This window comes from Siphateles boraxobius, unplaced genomic scaffold (genome assembly GCF_051911475.1).
Source record: "Siphateles boraxobius isolate OS27281-9 unplaced genomic scaffold, OSU_SipBor_1 6, whole genome shotgun sequence".
Lineage (NCBI taxonomy): Eukaryota > Metazoa > Chordata > Actinopteri > Cypriniformes > Leuciscidae > Siphateles > Siphateles boraxobius.
Window position 1 is genome coordinate 19,128,861 of NW_027509186.1, and position 22,541 is coordinate 19,151,401.

Here is a 22,541-nt window from a genome sequence, read left to right on the forward strand (position 1 = left end):
TTACTGTCAAAATGCTTGGTTAATATAATACATTGTCAAGCTTGTATCTTGAGAAATTCACACGATGAGACAATAATACGGTATGCTGTTACAAGCCCCACAGGCTAAAGCAACACTCACAAAAATAGACAGTGCCAGAAGACGAGAGCCGTACTCACTCTTACTGACAAGGTTTTCAGTGTTGCTATCTACCATGATCTAGAAATATTACTTCCATCTTCCTAGTGTTATTCCCGCTCATTTGCAGGGTCTGCTTGACACACACACACATTTGATTTGGCACAGGTTTTCCACCGGATGCCCTTTCTGACACTACCGAGTACTGAGGCACATTCACACTCACACACACTCCTACAACAATTTGGCATATAAAATTCACATAACTTTCATGTCTTTGGACTGTGGGGGAAACCAGAGCACCCGGAGGAAACCCATACTGACACTGGGAAAACATGCAAATTTCACACAGATTGGACTGCTGGCACAGCCGGGGCTCAAACCGAGGACCTTCTTTTCAAGGGAAAAGTAATTCAATTTCAGTTAATAGATTATTTAGTAAATAATTACACCCAACACTGCTAACCACAAATGTATTCTTTTACCAGTCTAATATCAGTATACTTTATTTATTTTGCTTTATTCTGGACAAAAAGGTTGGCCATTCCTGCAGGCCTGTGACAATGAGAGAGGCATTTATTTTCCCACTGTTAATTTACCTGTGAGAGGAAATTGTTCTTTTGTCATTGAACTTTCTTAATTTGTTTCTCCGTTTACCCACTAACTTTCTTCAAACATTTAACACAGCTGGTGTGGACTATGTTGGGATTAGTAAGAACCTGGACTTTTCCCCCGGCGTCAACATGCAGACGTTCAAGGTTACGATCCTGGATGACCTGGGACAGCCGGTGCTAGAGGGGCCAGAGAAGTTTGAGCTGGTTCTCCGTATGCCCATGAACGGCATATTGGGAGAACCAGGAAAAGCTACAATCTACATTAACGACTCCATCTCAGATTGTGAGCGGTCTTATATTAAACCTTAAAAAGGCAAAATAAAGTATACAAAAACAAGACCAAAACAATTATGATAAACATGATTTGGGTTTAAATATGAGACTTTTGTGTTTTAGTGCCCAAGGTGGAATTCCGAGATCCTACGTACACGGGTAATGAGGATGATGGACAGATTTCTGTTATTGTGTACCGGAGCGGAGATCTGAGCTACAAGTCAAGCGTGCGATGCTACAGCCGTCAAGGCACAGCGCAAGTCATGATGGATTTCAATGAGAGGCCAAACACAGACGTCTCTACCATTGTCTTTTTACCAGGTAGTATTAAGTGTGTTTAAGCTATAATAATGACTTATTCTGAAAGAAAATCCATTGATTTATCCTATATAATTATTTTGCTGTTTGATGTACTGACATATTTTATGCATACTTAACAACAACTCTCTCTTGAAATGATTACTTGTGTAGGTGAGGTGGAGAAGCCTTGTGTCCTCATCCTCGTGGATGGCACTGAACATGAGGAAGATGAGGAGCTGAGATTGGTGCTGGGAAGCCCCAAGAGTGAGTCTCCATTTGGGGCCTCCATAGGGGCTCAGAATGAGACACTCATCAAGATAAAGGATGATGCTGACAGTAAGACTTTTATCTCTTACTTTCCCACATTTCTGTACCCACTTATGTTCACTTGCAATTGCTGTAATCTCTGTCCTAGAAAGTACTTAATTGGCCTAAGAGCAGAGAATGTACTCTGAATCAAATTCAGAAATGTAGATCTTAAAGATGTATAGGAGATGTGGAAAGAGGAAAACCCAACAAGTCGTTAGTATAATAGCATGCATTATTTCACAATAAATATTTCAAACAGGATAAAAGAGAAAGAATGTAGAATTTAAATGCACTTATCTGCTAGATTAATTTAAAGATAAATGTATGATTTTGTCAACATTAATAAGTTCACTTGCAAATAGATTGCTTAAAGGGATACTTCAGCCAAAAATGTTAATTCTGTCATCATTTACTCACCCTAAAGTTGTTCCAAACCTGTATGTATTTATTTTTTTCTGCTGAACACAAAAGAATATACAGTGCTTAGCATAAATGAACACACCCATGCTAAAGTTGACAAAAAAGAGGAATAAAAAAATCATATTTGGGAAATTGATCTTAATGCCTTAATTAAAGAAAATGAGGAAAATCCAACCTTTAAGAACACCTGTTTTCTTTGTGAATGAAAAATGTATCGTAAATAAATAAATGTTCTTCCTTAGAATACAGGTTGCATAAGTCAGGACACCCCTATATCAAATTCCCATAGAGGCAGGCAGGTTTTTATTTTTAAAGCCCAGTTGTTTCATGGATCCAAAGAAAATTATTGTCCTTAAAGGTTGTATTTTTCCTAATTTTTTTAATTAAGGCATTAAGATCAATTTCCAAAAGATGATTTTTTTATTCCTCTTTTTAATCAACTTTAGCATGGGTGTGTTCACTTATGCTAAGTACTGTATTTTGAAGAATATGGGCAACTTAACAGTTGATGGGCCCCACTGACTTCCTTGGGGAAAAAATACTATGGAAGTCAATGGGGTCCATCAAATGTTTGGCTACCGAGATTCTTCAAAATATTTTCTTTTGTGTTACAGCAGAATAAAGAAATTCATATAGGTTTAGAATAAATTGAGGGTAAGTAATGATGACTGAATTTCAATTTTTGGGTGAACTATTCCTTTAAATCTTTAAAGATCTTTAATCATCAGTCTGGTTAAGCTGATTGGTTGATATTAGTGTTGACTGAAGTGATAATGCAGTGCTGACATACATCTTAACTTTCTCGCAATCCTTCTTCCCCAGAGGCCATTATCAGGTTCGGAGCAACCAAGTTCAGTGTCAGTGAACCCAGTGAGTCAGGGCAAATATCAGTGGTGAGGATCCCGGTCCATAGGACAGGAGACACATCCAAAGTGTCAGTGGTTCGGGTCCATACAAAGGACGGCTCAGCTTCCTCTGGAGAAGATTACCATCCCATCTCTGAAGGTGGGTTCAAACACAACATCATAGCACAGTTTTGTTAGAGAGACCTCACAGGGGAATTTCACAAGAACATGTTTTACCCCAAACTCATAATTTTAACTTTCAAATGATTCTGATCAAAGAATATTATGCATTGTCATGACAATAAAAACATTGCCAACCCACATACACAATAACCTTATACAAAAGAATAAATTGAGTAAGATAGAATAAAAAAATACATTTTTATTCATCATAGTAGTATGTTTTATTTACCTAATTTATTCTGATTTAAAACAAATATTACTATGAAAACAACAGTTTTTTCTTTTAAATAAATTATGTAAGGGATGATGTACATCCAGCCGATTGTTCTCTCAGAATAACCCCTGACAGGGTGATGAGGACCCCGACGCAAAGCATAATCTGAGAACAACTGGCTGGATGAACATTATCCCGCTAATTACACCGCTACTTGCCACATAAGTAAATAATTAGACGCGAAATATTGGTCTGAATTGAAATATTTTATTATTTAAATGCAAAGCTTCGCAGAGAGAGCAGTTGCTAGCACGGCAAGTTCAAGCTAGACGGACATTTAAGAGATACGGTATACAGTCATACCACATAATACACATAATTTCGCAACATAAATAATTATGGGGATAAGATATATTGATTTCAGATTAAACCGTTTTAAAATCGTACCTGTTTTTATCTCATAATTCAACAGAACAATACAATAGTCACAACATGGCAGCATCTGTGTTTGTATGAAACAAGAGAGTCCACGGTACTGGATGGCATAATTAAATAACTGTAACAAAATATTGATTCGACTGTGTTTTAATATTTTATTAGCTCAGCAAACGCGAACATCCACAAAGAAAAACTGTTCCTAGCGCTGCTGACCTCAGTAACCCGGATGAGCCTGCATTATCTGTTTTGAGCAGTTGTTATCTGGCAATAACATACCACTGGGTGGCACTATTGACCAATCAGAATTAAGTATTCCACAGAGCCGTGTAATAAGTAAATATAACAAATACTACTATATGAATACAATTATTTTTCAGTTTACCTATTTTATGCTGATTTAAATAGAAAAACAATTGTATTCCTAATAGTATTTGTTATATTAACATAATTTATGTTGATTTAAATATAATAAATACTACCAAGTATATAATTGTTAATATGACAATTTCCCAACTGTAGATGTGGAGTTTAAAGAGGGAGAGACAGAGCACATTTTAGAGGTGGAAATCCTGTATGATGGTGTGCGAGAGATGAGAGAGGCCTTCACGGTCCACCTCAAACCTGATGAGAACATGGTAGCAGAAATTCAGGTACTCCAAAATATGCTTGCCCTGGAATATGGAAACAAAGTATATAATCTTACTGTCTATTAGACCCACACTGTACATTACAGCTTCTCTTCCAAACCTTCAGGTCACCAAAGCCATCATCTACATTGAGGAGGCGAACAGTATGGCTGACGTGACCTTCCCCTCTGTGCCAGTGGTGGTTTCTCTGTTGCAGTACGATGATACAAGCAGGACGAGAGATACTCAGCCAGTCGCAGGATATCCCGTACTCTGTGTCACGGTATGTTCACTACATAGGGAAACAATGAACATAAAAGATATCTATCTATCTATCTATCTATCTATCTATCTATCTATCTATCTATCTATCTATCTATCTATCTATCTATCTATCTATCTATCTCTCTATCTATCTATCTGTCTGTCTGTCTACATCCATCTGTCTCCATCATATATATACAGGATATACAGTATGTTAATTTATTTCTATATGTATTATAGTCATGCAACTCCAAGTATCCTGACTTTGACCGGACGGGCTCCATCTGTGTTTCGGAGCACATCAATAACACCCTGACCAGGTACCGCTGGCTGGTCAGTGCCCCTACAGGACCTGACGGTGTGACCAGCCCCATGAAGGAGGTGGATTTTGACACCTTCTTCACCTCCTCCAAAACAATCACATTAGACTCAGTGTATTTCCAAGCAGGCTCGCGTGTGCAGTGTGCAGCCCGGGCTGTCAACTCAAATGGGGATGAAGGCCTGGAGCTCACCAGCCCCATAGTTTCCATCAGCCAGGAAGACGGTGAGTTTAGTGCATTACAGAATTAGCACCAGTTTTAGACCATTTCTAGGCCAAAAAAATTAAAATAATAAGATGAAAAAACAAAAGTGGCTGTCTGATTTTATTATCTGATACTTTTTTTTCTAGAGCTCTGCATCATTTGATCTCGATAAAATTGTAGCTTTTAAAGCATTTTTGACAGTAATCTCTATGATAATATGTAAAAGTTTATTTCCATTAATTTTTTTCCATAAAGTCCATAATGTTAGCCAATGTTAGTCTTGTACCAAAACATTTTACATGGGAAAAATGTAGTTTCCCATGACCATTTTAAAACCTATGGAAGCTTGTTTTCGCCACTGAATAAAAAAAAAAGGTAATTATGACTTTTTATCTCACAACTCTGACTTTCTTTTTGCAGAATTGCATGATATAAAGTCACAATTGTGTGATATAAACGTGCAATTGTGAGAAAAAATGTCAGAATTGTTCGAAAAAAGTCTGAATTCCGAGATATAAACTCACAAGTCTTTTTTCCCTTGCTATTGCCAGATATATAGTTAGAATTGTGAGATATAAATTTGCAATTCCAAGAAAAAAAAGTCAGAATTGCGAGAAAAAACGCCAGAATTGTGAGTTTATATCTCATATACCTTTATAACTTTATAACTGGCAATTCTGACATTAATACTTGCAATTGCGAGTTTATATCTTGCAAATTAAAGTCAGAATTACACTTTGCTGGGTAGCGTTTAACTCCACTTTTAGACATAGACTCGCAAACTTACCTAAGCACTTTTCCTTGGGGGAATCACCTCCGCCATTTTGAAGTGCATGCAACTTCAAAGGATTAAAGAATGTAGCTTAAAACAAATTCCTATGTGAACTGAAAACCTTTAAACAATAAAGTATAACCATTGCAGATTCTAAGTGATCAAGGGCTTAGGGCGTTCCACCAGTAGTGGGCACTCGTGCAACGTAAGCAATGACATACATCCAAGTGATAGAGACGGAGGGAAGTTTGCATAAAAGGGCATACAAAATTTACTTATTTGCAGTCCTTGTCTTAATGTGCATAATTCACACACACTTAATGTGATCCATACGGTTTCCAGTAGAAAACATTAAGTCCCGTCTTACAAATTTTCTCATTGAATATCTTATTTCACTCAGAAATATATGGAAGTAAAATGGGTTGCAAACATTTTTTCATGCCTCTTTAATCTGCTGCTGTTTAATTTTTCTTCTTTTTGGCATCAGGTATGTGCCAGCCTCGGGTTCCTGGCACAGTTGGAGCTGAACCTTTCTCTGCCAGACTGCGCTACACTGGAACAGAAGATCCAGACCATCCAAACCTCATTAAACTGACTGTTACCATGCCCCATATTGATGGTCAGTACACCCAGGGCCGTCCATAAGGGGGGATAAAGGGGAACGTTTTCTGGTGCCCAGCCGCTAGGGGGGGCCCATGCAGTCCAGCAATAATTATGTTCATTCTAAATATAAACAGGTTACCATATTTTATTTTGAACCAAAAAAGCACCATTGACACCAGCAAACTGGCTGAAACAAAAAAAAAAAGAATTTTTTTTTTTTTTTAAAGAGGAGATTAATGTCATTTTAGATGAGGTGGAGCTATACAACATATTTTATTCAGCAGGTTTAAGGGCAGTCATACAAATAAAACAAAAACAAAAAATCTGCGAGATTATTGCTACAAAACCGACTGCAACTAGGGGCATTAAAAGTCCAGGGAAGGAGGTCAGGAAGAAGTGGCAGGACTTTGCCAGCCTTGCTAAAAGGAAAAGGGCACTGCAGAGGACAACATTTAATAAAACAGGTGGTGGGACCAATGAATCCCCCTTCTCACAGCAGAGGAAGAAAAGGCCTTGTCAATACTTGGCACAAGGGCTTCAGGTGGCATTTGTGGTGGTATTGACATTCATGGAGGAGTAGGAGTAACTCAACCTTAGCCTGGTCAGGTCCTCCATGCTCAGAGGAACCATCAGTTTCATCTGCCATCTCCATCTTCTGTTGTCCAGACTGTAGCCACAAAATCTCAGCAGTTTGAGAATGTTGAGAACATGATCATTTGAGAATGTTTGTTGTTGTAGCCAGGATATATGAGAGTGTCCTTAACAGGGAGGAGGATGAAGAGGTGGAGAAGGACAAAGATGGCATGGGACCACATGGCATGGGGCCAACCAAGAAACAGGCTACATGGCTGGTTTTCGTGCATGTCAGCAAGTCATTCGCATATTTTTTTAGTTCATCCTATTTCCCCAGTCTTTGAAGCATATTACACCTTTTATTTATTTTTTGTTCATTCATTTAATTTAGATTAAAATTATTAGATTAAATTATTTATTTTGTTGTTGTTATTTTCTGCCCTTTTTTATTATTTTATTTATAAATTCATTTAAACAAAAAACGAGTAATAAAGTGTACAATAAAGTACAATCAAAACCTTATAGCCTATTATAATCACATTGCACTTGGATAAAGTTAAATGTGTAATGTGCCGGTTGTCCTGCAGGTGACCTTATAACTCTGTCTTCGTACGATGCACTTGGGGATTTACGATTACTCCAGAGCACTCGTAGATCTACGATGATTTTCAAGTGCTACTTAAGTTACGATGCTTTTGTGAAACAGACCGTAATATTAAGATCATTCGTACGATCGTTTTTACGATCTTCTTAGGCTGACGATGCTTTTGGGAAACGCAGCCCTGTTCAGTTCCTCACAGACTGAATCGTCTGAAGCGCTTTCAATTCACATTCGACTCGAAGTTGTCTAACAGGAAGATTTAAGAACATCACAAGCGTTGGATGAATCGGCCGTGGACTACAGTACAGTCAAGTGAGAGCAAATCTTCAAATGCATCATATTGTTTGCCAGCGTCAGCGATGAAGATCTTTATTAGTTGAACATCTTCTTATGCTGTCTGTGACTTAATGATTCCACAGGACGATACAATCGATTTCATTTCATTCAGGTAATACATTTTACTACCAAACAGATTATTACGCCACGATAGCACTACTACAAAGTATGACATCACCTGTTTTTTGGACATATTAAATGTATTAATTAGTGTACTAATAAATCTTAATTGTTCTTACCTTGAAATGTTTAAGTACAAAATACAATTTGCCAGTTCTGCTTACTTAAACTTTGAATTTCATAACTTGAGGCAATCGATTGGTAAAACACCTTGTTTCGAAGGCTTGATTGTGTTTGTGGGGTGCACTGTAACGTGTTCATGCTACATTTGTAACTTTACAGATGTTGTTTATGCTCAAACAGCAACATGACACACTAACTAAAGTTAGAAAAGTGAAATCATATTCAACCACCCCTTTAAATGTTTTGAGTTTTGCCAACTTGTCCGGGTTTACAGTGCAGATCGTTTGTTAACCTTGGCGTGTGTGTGTACCAATGTAGCCCCCATCACTGAGTATCTCTCAGTTAAATGTATATTAATGAGAGAGAGAGAGAGAGAGAGAGAGAGAGAGAGAGAGAGAGAGAGAGAGAGAGAGAGAGAGAGCACAGGCATGATATGAGTAGCCAAGCAGATTTGGGGCGGCCCATTCACTGGACCTTTTCAGAGACCCAGTCATTTTTGTGTGGCGGGCCTGAGTACACCTACCGTAGTGTAAACAGATTTTGCTTATCCGCCTGTCCAGCATATAGGGAATAATATACATTGATAAATCACAATGACTTTTCATTAAAATTTTATATTAATTTTCTTTTTTTTGCACACTTGTGGTGTGACATTTTTGAAAAGCACAAATACTCTGTGTAGTCTCACAATTAATATATAAAATATGTATATATAATACATATACACACAGTATATATATTTAAATACTGTTTATAAGAGTTTGATACATTTCTGTCATATCAGTGTTATTTTAGTATTATTTATGTACTTTTATAGTTATGATTAATATTGTGAATTAGCTTTTATTTTTAGATTTTCCATTTTCATTGTAATTTTAGTTTAGGTTTTAAAACTTTTTGTTGTTTTTTCATTTTTATTAATTTTTGAGTTTTTTATATTTCTTTTTAGCTTAAATTGATTTTTGTTTTAGTACTTCAACTTACATTTATTTATTTATTTATTTATTTATGCGTGCATACTTTATTCCAATGACAAAAAATAATATTTTCAATATTTTTTGTTTGAGTTTTAGTTAACAATAACAACAGATACATCCATATTACATCATCTGCCTCATTCCCTTGTTAGGTATGTTACCTGTCGTCTCCACTCGGCCGCTCTCCAACTTTGAACTGACCCTGAGTCCAGACGGCACGCGTGTTGGGAACCATCGCTGCTCAAACCTGCTGGACTTCACAGAGGTGCGGACCCGCTACGGTTTCATCTCCGACGCCACCCGCAATCCAGATGCCATTGGCGGGACGGCGCCCTACCAGTATAGCACGACCCTCAGGGGACAAAATACCCTACGATTCTACCGAAACCTGCATCTGGAGGCATGCTTGTGGGAGTTTGTCAGCTACTATGACATGTCTGAACTGCTCAACGATTGTGGAGGGAACATCGGGACTGATGGACAGGTGAGGAAAGACAAGAAAACTATTTAATTACATTTCATCGTGCCTTTAGCATCAGGCAAATAAAAATTCAAATACACTACCGTTCAAAAGTGTTTTTTTCTAAGAAATTATTTTATTTAGCAAGGATGCATTAAATTGATCAAATTGACAGTAAAGACAAAAATTTCTATAAATAAATAATCTTCTTTTAAACTTTCTATTAATCAAATAATTCTGAAACAAAATATGGTTTCCACAAAAATATTAAGCTGCACAACTGTTTTTTAACATTGATAACAGTGAGAAATGTTTCTTGAGCAGCAAATCAGAATATTAGAATGATTTCTGAAAGATCATGTGACACTGAAGACGATGTCTTGAAGAATGATGCTGAAAATTCAGTTTTGCGTCACAAGAATAAATTACATAAAATAGAAAACAGTTATTTCAAATTGTAATAATATTTTACAATATTACTGTTTTTACTGTAAGTTTTATGCAATAACTGCAGCCTTTGATTAGAAAAAGAGACTTCCTTTGAACGGTAGTGTAAGAATGTATTTTGTGCCCTTAAAAGCAGCTAACATGTCTCTATCGGTTTTGTTTTGTTTCAGTGTCAATTCAGGATTGTATTTTTTTTTTTCAAGGTTTAGACTCCTGCAATTGATATATGGATTTCCAGTCTATGCCAAACATATTAAACTTATTTCACAGTTGTGAGATCACATCAAACCATTATGCTGTGGCTATCTGTTTTAGCTTATTGGCAAAGGCATTTGCTTTATGTACCTGAAGTTTAAGCAGCCCACTATTTGTCTTTCACCAACAGTGAGTCAAAACTGACCTTTAGATCATAAAAATCTTCTCTTTTTTTCTGTTCTTCCCTTTTAACTGCTAGCTTGGAAAGGGTAGACCTTAAAACAAGCTTGGAAGACTGTTTACATGCCTGTTTGAGCCAGTCATTCATCTTCACCATGGACACAGGCTCTATTAATTTACTCTGCAGTTAATTAAAGTGGACTAGTGTCATCAAACAGGGATGGACGGCTGTACAGGCCACATTCAAGTTCAGTGAAGTCGATCTGTGAAATTATTCAAAAATACTTTCTTAAAGAGTTAGCAGTTAGTGAACTATGCGCTTCATAGCTAAAGTACTTTTAATTTGAGTTTACTGCAAATATTTTAGGATACATTTTTCTATTAGAAATGTGTGATTCTGACTGTTAATGTAATTTAAATAAAAGAGTTACATTTTTTATTTCAATTAATTTATAATTTCTTTTCAGGGTAAACCTGAAATCAGTTTACTAACTGATGAGGCTTGCAGAGTTAACGTAAAGCAAGAGCAACAGCACCATCTGCTGGTGGCACATATGTACTTTGCTTCTCTTAAAGGATTAGTTCACCTCAAAATGAAAATTTCCTAATAATTGACTCACCCCAATGCCATCCAAGATATCCATGTCTTTCTTTCCTCAGTGAAAGAGAAATTAATTTTTTGGAGGAAAACATTTCTGGATTTTTCTTCGAATAATGGACTTCAATGACAACCAGCGTTTTGAAGTCCAAATCAATGCAGTTTCAAAGGTCTTTGAAGTGCTTCAACGGACTGTGCACGATCGCAGCTGAGGAGGAGGGTCTTATCTCGCGAAACGATAGGTCATTTAAAAAAAAAAAAAAAAAATATATATCTCTCTTAGGTTTTATTTTTATAACCATAAATTGACCTTCCCAGAACATTGCAGGAAGTTTTTTTTTTTTTTTTGGACAACATATAAACAAATCTTCCCATAATATTGCAGGCAGGTATTTTTTGGTGACAACCTAAAGAGAACCTTTATGGATCTTTAACTAAAAGGGATTTTTATTTCATAAATTAACCAAATCTAAAACTTCTCCAAACCTAAAGGGAACATTCTATTTACGTAAAGAAAGCATTCCTGACTAATTAACAGAGAACATTAGTATGTTCATTCTGGGTAGGTTCCCAAAACTGTTATCTGGGTAGTTATTATAGTATTGACCTTTCTGTCCTGTGTAGGTGCTGAACCTGGTGCAGTCTTATGTGACCCTACGTGTCCCCCTGCACGTGTCATACGTGTTCCATTCACCCGTTGGCGCTGGTGGTTGGCAGCACTTTGACCTGCAGTCGGAGCTGCGTCTCACTTTTGTTTATGATACTGCCATCTTGTGGAGAGATGGCATTGGTAGTCCACCAGAGGCTGAATTACAAGGCAAGACAGCACAATTTTCAATTTGAATATATTTTAAAATGTAATTTATTCCTGTTAGCATCATTACTCTAGTCTTCAGTGTCACATGATCCTTCAGAAATCATTCTATGCTGATTTGGTGCTCAAGAAACATTTATTTATGTTGAAAACATTTGTGTTTTTCATGTTTGTTTGTTTTTTGTCGTGGAAATTGTGATACATTTTGTTTCAGGATTCTTTGATGAATAGAAAAAAAGAAAAAAATATTACTGATCCAAAACTTTTGAACAGTGGTTTATATGGATTTTTTCATTGTGTGAAATTTATTTTTTAGGGGCCCTCTATCCTACAAGCATGCGCATAAACGAACAAGGTCGCTTGGTTGTCAACTTCCGTACAGAAGCACGTTTTCGGGGGCTCTTTGTTACTGCACATTCAGGTGTGTTATAGCTTATTAAGCATAAAGTCAAAAGTCACCTGTAAATGATTTAATCTGGTTCTATTTTTTCATTTTTTTTGCTCATAGCTTCATTAAAGCTATTATACAACTGGATGAAACTGTTAAGATAAATCCTAGTCATAAGTCACACACAATTATATTTTGAATATAGAAAAAGAAGCTTATTTTTGGAAACAGCTCTTGTTATAACTCTATTCTTATAACTGTAATTCAATTAAAATAATTGTAAAGTACCTTTGTAAATAACAGTTGATGCCAAATGTAATGTTTGAGAATTTTCAAATTATTATAAATTAATGTATAAAAAATGATTTGGGGGTGAATTAAGAGACATTTCTTGTGAAATTTGTTCATTTAATGGGTCAATTAATGGAAACTTGTAACGATGAGGCAGTGTCATGTGATCTTGTGTTCAATCAGAATAATAACATTTCTGTCAACACAGCCTCCCTTATGACTTCCATGGTCATGTGTGCGGACCACCCTGGGCTGACCTTTAACCTTAGCTTGGTGAGAAGTGAGCCAACATACAACCAGCCAATGCAGCAATGGACCTTCATCTCTGATTTTGCTGTAAGTCTTTAGGGTGTCTGAATTTTCTGCATTCAAAGCAAAATCTGCTCTTGATACTATGGGCCCTATTCTAACGATCTAAGCGCATGGTCTATAGCGCAGGTGCAGTTAGGTAGCTGCCCTTCTACGTACTTCCGCTCAATTTTCATTTTCCTTCAGTACTACGCATAGACAGTAAAAGAAATGGACACAGCGACCCCCTTGATTTCAACGGAGAAAAGTGAAGCCCATTATAAGCACTCACTTCCTGATGGATGAGCGTACTGCGCAGGCTCAAACTGAGCTTGATGACGCAGATGTGACGTGAGCAACCTGTCTGACAGTTGTAAATCTTATAATAGCTGTGCAAAGACAAATTTGAATCACCTAATTATTTCCAATTCCTCAAAAACGTTGTTGAAATATTTTGTCCCATTGCTTTTATGGACTCTATCTATGGGCTTCTCCCTTGACTTTATGCCTCCATGTCTCCCCGATTGCCTCATAGACAGTAAAAGATTGCCTGCGAGCTTGTCCTCGTCTAAACGGTAATTTATCTACTGTGCGACAGAGAGTCGCGTGGTTATGACGCAATCGTTAGCCTATTCTTACAAAAACGGCTTCTACTGGGCCATAACGTAAGATACAAAGTAAAGGAGCATTGTATACATTGTCGTGTTTCTTTAGAAATAAATAATGGACAAATGAAGTCTTTGGACGCCTCAGATATCAGCCTAAGTTATTCGCTGTCAAAGTGACGCCAAAATGAATGGGAGTCAATGGAATGCTAACAGCAGGTGATGGTCTGCTACAATGGCGGCCCCCAGGGAGGCTTCAGTTTCCGGCTGATGGATTACCCCCTTGATACTACGTCTGGGATTGTGCTGTAGTCTTTGGTTTTCTCCTGTCAATTTTTTACAGGGCCAATCAGCGAACAGAGGGAGTGGCTGAGAACGATGACGTTGATGTCTTGCGTTATTTTGAGCTGTAGTTCAGTAATGGCAGCGGAGAAAGATGCGAGCGAAGCCATTCGGTCCGTTGTGGCAAAGCTGCCGAACATCAAGAAGTTAAAGCCAGAGCAGGAACAGTCTTTGCTTAGTTTTGTTGGTGGCCATGATGTTGTGGCCCTCCTTCTCACGGGGTTTCGACATGACATACGTCATGACCAAACGTTAGCGATTGGTTATGGCAGATCCAGAGTGTCTCTGGGCAGATACAATAGTTTTAGACTTCAATAGAGTAACTGCCTACAAGGAAGTTAACGCTTGTCAATGGAGCACTGCCAGACTCTATGTACAAATTAAATTTACGAGACCAGGTTAGCAGTTAGGGCGTGTCCGAATCCACTTTTGCTAGTTTTGCTAGTAAAAATTGTCTCATCTCCCATTCCCTTTAAATACTAGCTGCGCTAGCGCCATGGCGGATTCGCTATTTACATGACGGAATTTGATAGTGTAACGACCGAACGCGTCTCCAGAGTGCAAGCAGACCATCTACGGGACAAGACAGATTACACCATATCATTATGTACACGATAATAATCTTTTACATTGTAATCCTTTCATTTTTAATATTTGGCATGGCTGCGCGTCCGTGTGTTAAATAAGCAGAGTGTACGCGCGTTGTGGACCCGCCTGTAGGCGCACATTACTAACGCGCTCTTAAAAAAAATATTGCGCCTTTGACTTTAGACCAGCTTTCAGTTTGTGAATGGCGCAGTCTATTTCAGTTGCCTAAAAATAGCAATGTGCCATCAATGCGCCTGAACACACCTCTTTTTGACTACCAGCACGCCATGTGGGCGCAAATGCATTTGCTATTTAAACAATGTGGTGCAGTATGTGAAAATGATAACTGCACAAGGCTGAAACTAGCAAAAAAACACTTGCGTCGGGCCTGGCACTGGATTGCGCGAGGTGTATGATAGGGCCCATAATGTTCATGATTGTATTTGTCATTATTGTCCTTTACTGTCTTTCCTGAAAAGTGTTAAATACTTTCCTCCAGGTGAGGGATTACTCAGGAACTTACACAGTGAAACTGGTTCCCTGCACGGCTCCTCCCAGTGTCGAGTATAGCTTCCGTCCTGTGTGCCATCCAAGGGAGCCAATTACCTTTGATCTGGACATACGCTTCCAACAGGTCAGTACTGAATCATCAAAGGGTTCACGTTAGCGGCTGTGTATATCTGACAGGTTTACAAAACAAATTCTGAAAAGCAGAACTTAGCGCAGTCAAAACTGATTAATTGTTGATTCAAACCTTTTTCAGCAGCTGTCGGGGATGAGTAGAGTGCAGTCTCGACAGTTTTAAAATTGCGGATGTCCTGGTCAGGCCAGTGTGCACATGACGATGGACAAAAGTTGTCCCATAATCGATTTCAATTAAGTCATTCAACTGTGCTCTCACAGTTAGTAATATTTATAAAGAGCCTTTGAGTCATCTCCCACCACAGGTATAATCCACATTTTGAGAGCTGGTTTACTTTCCCACTCTCTACTGTAGCTACAACTTACTGTATATTTATTCCACTTTGGCATAGGTATCACTTGAATATCCAGCTACAAATACTGCGCTAAAAACCCGTTACTCATGAATGATCATGTCTGCCTGCTGATAGCTGATTGGCTAAAATTGTTTGCTCGTTGGCGACGTCAATACCAGCCGACTCTGCTGTGGGCCTGTGTGTTTAGTAAAGTCATGATTGAGTTTTGTTATTAACCAAGTAGACTATAACATTTAGAAGTTTGAAAACCGCCGAGCTGACCCTAAACCAGCTCAAATTTTGTCCACCCGCCCAAACCAAATTTTACACGCACAATCAAATTCAAAACCGCCTAATCTGGCAATACTGCCAACAAGATCAAGTCATAAGAATCCCCATCTACTGAATTGGCTTTGTCTCTCTTTCTCCTCTCCACCTATAGCTGGTGTGTGGTGAGCGCACTGGCACCGTTGTACTGTGGCTGCCATCGTATCACCCAAGTGGATGCTGCAAGTGGTGTTGGTTGAGGGGAGACCCTTGTGATGATTGTAAAGTGCTTTGGGTGTACAGCAATACACAGTCAAAGTGCTATGTGTATGCCTCCATTCATTTATTCATTCATTCATTCATAAGTGAAACTTAAAGGGTTAGTTCACCCAAAAATGAAAATTCTGTCAATAATTACTCACCCTCATGTTGTTTCAACCCCGTAAGACTTTCGTTCATCTTCGGAAACACAAATTAAGATATTTTTGATGAAATCTGAGAGCTGGCTCACTCCATAGGCTGCAAGGTAATTGATATCTGCCAGCCCAGAAAAGTTAGTAAAGACATTGTTAAAAAAAGTCCAAGCGACTACAATGGCTCAACCTTAAGTTTATCAAGCGACGAGATTACTTTTTGTGCGCAAATGAAATTACCTTGCAGCCTATGAAGGAGTGAGCCAGCTCTCAGATTTAATCAAAAATATCTTAATTTGTGTTCCGAAGATGAACGAAAGTCTTACGGGGTTGGAACAACATGAGGATGAGTAATTACTGACAGAATTTTCATTTTTGGGTGAACTAACCCTTTAAGTCATATTTGCAACTTGTTCAATTAATTGTCTTTTTGGACTTAGTATTTACAGTAATTTTCCATAGTAAATCAAACTCTATTTCAAAATCTAGTAAAAATCTAATTATATAATATATAATGATACTATAATTTTGTGTAATATAAAGTTTAGTTAAAAGTAATGTGCATGTTATTCCCTTTAGGTGAGTGATCCAGTGCCAGCAGAGTTCAGTCTTAACACACAGATGCTCCTACTTTCAAAGAGGACTCTCTGGTTGTCAGACGGCTCCATGGGCTTTGGTCAGGAGAGCGACACTGCTTTCTCAGAGGGTAAAATGCTAAAAACACCATTTTATTCATTTGTGTGATTTGATCCTGTGACCAAAGTAAAGATCATGAGAACTGAAGTATGACACCTCTCACTAATTCAGGACTGTTGCATTTCACTAGGAGATGTCATCTATGGCCGTGTAATGGTAGATCCTGTTCAGAATCTTGGAGACTCGTTCATCTGTAACATCGAGAAGGTGTTCCTTTGCACAGGGGCGGATGGATACATCCCAAAGTACAATCCTGACAACTTTGAGTACGGCTGCTTAGCTGATTCACCATCTCTTTTGTACCGATTCAAGATCATTGTAAGTATAGACACACACGTTGCATAAACAGTTGGATTTTTTATTTTAATATTGACTTTTAAAGTCTAAATCAATTGTAAAAAATATTCATTAATATAAATGAATATTTACTTTTTAGTAGGTTTTTGAGAAAAACAAAAACTAAAAAAATGCAGTTGCATTAAAGAAAAACACACAAACAGCTAATTGTAGTTACAGTTAATCATATTTAGAAAACAGACATAGAATACAATTAAACATAATGACATCATGAATTAGGTTATATTTTAATTCCATAATTTTTTCAGGTTTAAGTTGTGGTAATTTGGTTGGTTTTATTAAAAAAACTAAAAAATTCAAATGTGTCTAGTATTTAGTTTTTTCTTCATTTTTATTTCAGTATTAGTTTAGTTATTTTTATTTTTAGTAATTTTATTACTTCCGCTTAAACTAAATGAAAATTAGATATGATGCCTTGGCAATGAACTGAAATTAATATATATATATATATATATATATATATATATATATATATATATATATATATATATATATATATATATTTCAATTAACATAAATGTTGTTAACTCTTTCTTCGCCAGCTTTTTAAAAAACGTTTCCAGCCAGCACCTGCATTTTTTTTATCATTTCACAAAACTTTCATGGCCCCCAGAATCATGCATTCTTTTTTTTAATCAACACTTGAATGTGGGCAAGTTTCATAAAAAAGCAACATTTTGAACAAAAAGCTGAGAAAATCATGTTTTCATCAAAGACTACATCCAGATCGACGATCAAAACATAGATCGAGTCCATCAACACCTATACCTTCAAGTCCTATACCTTTTCCTGGGTCGACATCTCATTCGGTAATGTTAGGCGGATATGATTTTTATGCTGTTTAACGTTTGATGATAGCGTTAGATTACATGCTTCTACGCTTGTTTTGGGATCTGGAGCTTCCGTACTCTTATAGAAGATATGTAATTGCGCCCCCTACCATATAACACTGAAAACATGGATATCCAGAAAACTGCCAATGGTGGGGAAAGAGTTAATAGTTTAATTAGCTATACCACTGTTCAGGACTGATAATTGTTATTGAAAGCATGAAGAACAACCTTGGCTTTGCGTTAATTTCAGGATCATTTGACAGTATAGCTTTTAAGTTTGAACTTATTCTATTTCACAGGACAAAGCTCAGCCAGAGACTCAGGCGAGAACATTTGGTAGCATTAATTTCAATGCTTACCTCGCTGTAGACGATCCTCAAGCTCTGGTGCTGGTAAGGCAGCCAGGCTCGGATGGCTTTAGGATGGATTCCACATCTTTGTTTCAGGTAAGATGCACACAACAGCAGGCACATTAAGAAACGTTGCGATCATGTTCTGATGCTAACACTGTAACACTCCTCTCAGGTGTCGGTAGGCAGGGAGTGGTACATTCACACCATCTACACTGTCCGGTCCAGAGACAACGCAAACCGGGGTATTGGGAAAAGGAGCCTTGACTATCATTCTGTGACACATTCAATTTCCAAAAGGTCAGCCAGCAGCGTTCCAGATTTGGCTCAGGATATTGGTGCAGAAAATAATCGTGGCACAAACATCTTGCATATAGCGCTGGACCGCAGCACTCAAAAACAACCCAACCTTCACAAGGAATCCCAAGCGGAGGGTGTTGTTCCCAGGGAACTGAATCACAGGGACTCTAGTGACGACCAGCTTGTCTTGATCATAGGAATCTTGGTAGGTCTTCTCTTCACCATCCTCCTTGTCGTTCTCGTCATTCTGGTGGTGCGATCTAGGCGGGATAAGAACGTCACGGAGTCCCCCAAAAGCTCCAACAGCACTGAGCCCATGATGACGCAAGTCCTCGATAGCAACAACAGTTCAGAGGTTTGATTTCCAAACAGTGGACCCCTCTATTCAAATCACTTTTTGTTTGCAAGTGCCTCTTGATTATTTGCTTGGGCACGCAAAGACACATAGTGAGACTTGGAGTGGTTGCTCTCTACCTCTACCGGGATTTTGACAGTCCGAAAGTGTACTTGAATTTCAGAAGCACTTCTGTTGTCACTGCTTTAATAATTGTTTGAAGTCTGAATCTTTTGCCGATAGAGTCTTGTATACTACTGCTTGTGTTACTACTGCTTGATGACATTGATATTCATCCAAATGAAAGTTTTACTTTTATATCCAAAGGTGCTAGATGAAAGAACGGTATTATGTAAAAGGATGATATTGTATAAATACAGGTTGTTTTAAGTCACTAATCATTTTTATTGGCTTGTTATTATAATAGGGATGAATGAATTGTACTATATACTGGATGGGAGATCCATCCATGACATAATTTTTTTAATTACATTTATGTGTGTTGTTTTCCCACTGCTATTATTTCTACTTTGCAAAATAAATATACTGTACTGCAATGACTTCAGTAACATCAAACTAGCTTTCAAACTAACTTTTGCTATGATCAAGAATGAGATTGTTTTATTTTTGGCAAAACAACAGCACATTAGTAGTCTATTCCTTTTCTGTATTTTACATATTTATGGTCAATAAGTTTGCATGGTTTTATTTTTTATCTACACTTACTGTGGAAATATGTATCATAGTGTATTATAAGTCAGATAAAATGTTGGGGGAAATGATCAAATGATTTTGCCTTGTTGTGTTTCTTTGACGTTACTCAATAGACCTTATTCACAGCAGTGCCATCTTTGGTTTTTAACGGGAATGAAAGCGAGGCTGTGAGGGATAGATATACTTCTCTTCAGTGGGTTGTACTGTTATTTAAAGTTTTTGCAATGTTCTCTAAACATATTTTTCCACAAAAAAAATTAAGTAGACAAACTCCAGACATCATGAGGTGTGGAAAATTATAAGTGATCTTGGAGTTTTTTTTTTATTTTTTAGTTTTTTTTTTACAGTGGATGCCATTGAAAACATGGTAAGTCTATCCTTTGCAGCCTCGCTTTCATATCTGTCATGGAACTGCTCTGAATAGGGTCTATCAGCCATTACTCTGGTGACCACCTGGTTATTGCTCTCTTGCAGGACAATAGATGTGATTTTGAGTGAATGCGGGACACGTGTGTGAGAGAAAAAGTTCACTGCTATTTTACCATATATACTGATATTTTTTACATCAGTTGGAAAGCCTTTTTGTCATCACTTTAGATAATAACGTTTTAAATCGCCAAATAAACTTGACTGGCACTCAATTTGCCCAGGTTCGAGTGATACGATGTAATTTAGTCTATGGGACCTATTCAGTCTACACTAGTTCTGAATATAATTAACTGAATAGACTGTAAAAATAGCTTTTTATTCTAAAATAAATTCCCTTAAAGGGATGGTTCGGAGTAATTTCAACCTAGGGACCTTTGCGCCATGACCTCGAGCCAAACATCCCCCACAGATGTTTTTTTTTCCCCCTTGGTCGAACATCATTAAAGTTAGAGCTTATTTAGAGATATCAGCCCCATGGCTTAGTGCAGGTGCTAATGGATCCAACGTTGTATCTCATAAATTACCCCACTAATAATGCCCGGAATGGTCAAACTTCTACAGTAGTACAAATAGGTTCTGAACTCATAAAACGAGGCATTGGAAAGTTTGTAAGTACATCAGGAGTTTATTTAAATAGCACTTGCCTGATGGCTTATGCTACCGCTAACCTTAAGCACCGATTTCAAAAAATGTATTTGACTTTTTACTGTATAGTCAAGTCACCTTCATTTATATAGCGCTTTTAACAATATGGACTGTTTCGAAGCAGCTTTACAGCGATAATAGGAAATTAAAGAAAGGCTAAATGAGATTGTTTTGGCTTTACAGCAGCTCTAGAATAAAGTTATTATCAGGCTAAAATTAGTTTTAAAGTGTCAACTAGTCTCTCCCCTGTGAAGGCCACCTTCTCCTTCCCTTTACCTCAGTACAGATAAAATGTTGTCAAAATAGTTCCGGTTCACATGGCTACTCGGAAGCGATAAATAATTCTGTATTATACATTTTATATATATATATATATATATATATATATATATATATATATATATATATATATATATATATATATATTTATTTATCTCTTTGCAAGCTTTAAAAACACAAACCTGTGAAAACGCTGATGGCGTGCACATGCATATTACGTGTTTAGTCTATAGGTATGCGCGTTTGAATATGTGCGCAGTCGTGTAGTCTTTCTCTACAAATTGACCTAATCAAATGACTTGTCTGGCCTTTAAAATGTATAATACAGAATTATTTATCGCTTCCGAGTAGCCATGTGAACCGGAACTATTTTGACAACATTTTATCTGTACTGAGGTAAAGGGAAGGAGAAGGGGGCCTTCACAGGGGAGAGACTAGTTGACAAGGACTGCGTTGACGTCATGTCCAGGTGCAGGTCCTTCATCAGATCTGGATACGGCCTGGATCCAGATCTAAAACCTTGGAATAAACAGAGAGACTAATATTAGCGTAGACGCCATTCGTCTTATGATGAGTACTTCAGGATTTATGGGGAGTGTTACCGTTTCCGGCTGACCTAATCTATGTAGCCTAACATTGAATTATAGAACTTTATAATGTGTTATGTGTATGCTAGGTCAAAGAGATGTGCTTTTAGTCTAGATTTCAACTGACAGAGTGTGTCTGCTTACCGGACAATGTTAGGAAGACTATTCCAGAGTTTTGGTGCTAAATAGGAAAAGGATCTACCACCAGCAGTCGATTTTGTAATTCTAGATATTATCAACTGGCCGGAATTTTGAGATCGCAATAGATGTGAAGGACTATAATGCGTTAAGAACTCACTTAAGTACTGGGGAGCTAAACCATTTAGTGCAATATTTACTGGTTCTAGTAAGAACTCTTGGAGCATTTTGGACCAGCTGTAGTTTATATCTTAAGCATGCAGGGCCACCACCCATTAGAGCATTACAATAATCTAGCCTTGATGTCATGAACGCATGAACTAATTGTTCCGCATTTGTCATTTAGAGCAGTGCTTTAAGTGGGCCGGTACGCGCCAGTACTCTGTACCGCCACTTTCAAATATAGCTCTTGAAAGTACCGCCACCTCTCCGTGCGCCCAGAACGTGCTTTTAGCGTACCGGTACGCTCATTTGCACATCTGTTTTAATCCTTTGGCTGCGCTGTCGCTTTTCAGAGCGCCCTTCACAATGCACGCTTCCTAATTCGTCCCACCGAGAGCAGAGACTACATTACCCATACACCCTTGAGTTTTACAAGTGAAAAGAGCATGCTTCGCTTTTGCCAGTAGCTACGTTTACATGGACAAAATCGGAATGAAATCAATACGATTGATGAATCTGAACAAGGTGTTTACATGAATGATAAATAAAGTAATCGGGTTGATGTGCACGCTTATATGTCACAAGTTTCAAATCGGATCTGATTTTTTGACATGCACAAACTGTCACGGTCT

The 22,541-nt window shown here is 37.6% G+C and overlaps 1 protein-coding gene across 1 annotated transcript in view; it reads left to right on the forward strand.

The window, feature by feature from the left end:
- The window catches only part of frem2b (FRAS1 related extracellular matrix 2b), an 87,328-nt gene extending 67,586 nt beyond the window's left edge, over positions 1-19,742 (forward strand). The window contains exons 8-24 of the mRNA XM_077208076.1: positions 805-1,014; positions 1,128-1,325; positions 1,476-1,640; positions 2,856-3,038; positions 4,233-4,363; positions 4,467-4,622; positions 4,844-5,147; positions 6,387-6,518; positions 9,385-9,716; positions 11,737-11,929; positions 12,243-12,347; positions 12,814-12,941; positions 14,928-15,062; positions 16,665-16,791; positions 16,912-17,099; positions 18,271-18,417; positions 18,497-19,742. Of these exons, the coding sequence (XP_077064191.1) occupies positions 805-1,014; positions 1,128-1,325; positions 1,476-1,640; positions 2,856-3,038; positions 4,233-4,363; positions 4,467-4,622; positions 4,844-5,147; positions 6,387-6,518; positions 9,385-9,716; positions 11,737-11,929; positions 12,243-12,347; positions 12,814-12,941; positions 14,928-15,062; positions 16,665-16,791; positions 16,912-17,099; positions 18,271-18,417; positions 18,497-18,982 (3,320 nt within the window). The 3' untranslated portion in view covers positions 18,983-19,742. The remainder of the gene's footprint in view (positions 1-804; positions 1,015-1,127; positions 1,326-1,475; positions 1,641-2,855; positions 3,039-4,232; positions 4,364-4,466; positions 4,623-4,843; positions 5,148-6,386; positions 6,519-9,384; positions 9,717-11,736; positions 11,930-12,242; positions 12,348-12,813; positions 12,942-14,927; positions 15,063-16,664; positions 16,792-16,911; positions 17,100-18,270; positions 18,418-18,496) is intronic.
- Positions 19,743-22,541: the final 2,799 nt, after the last annotated feature.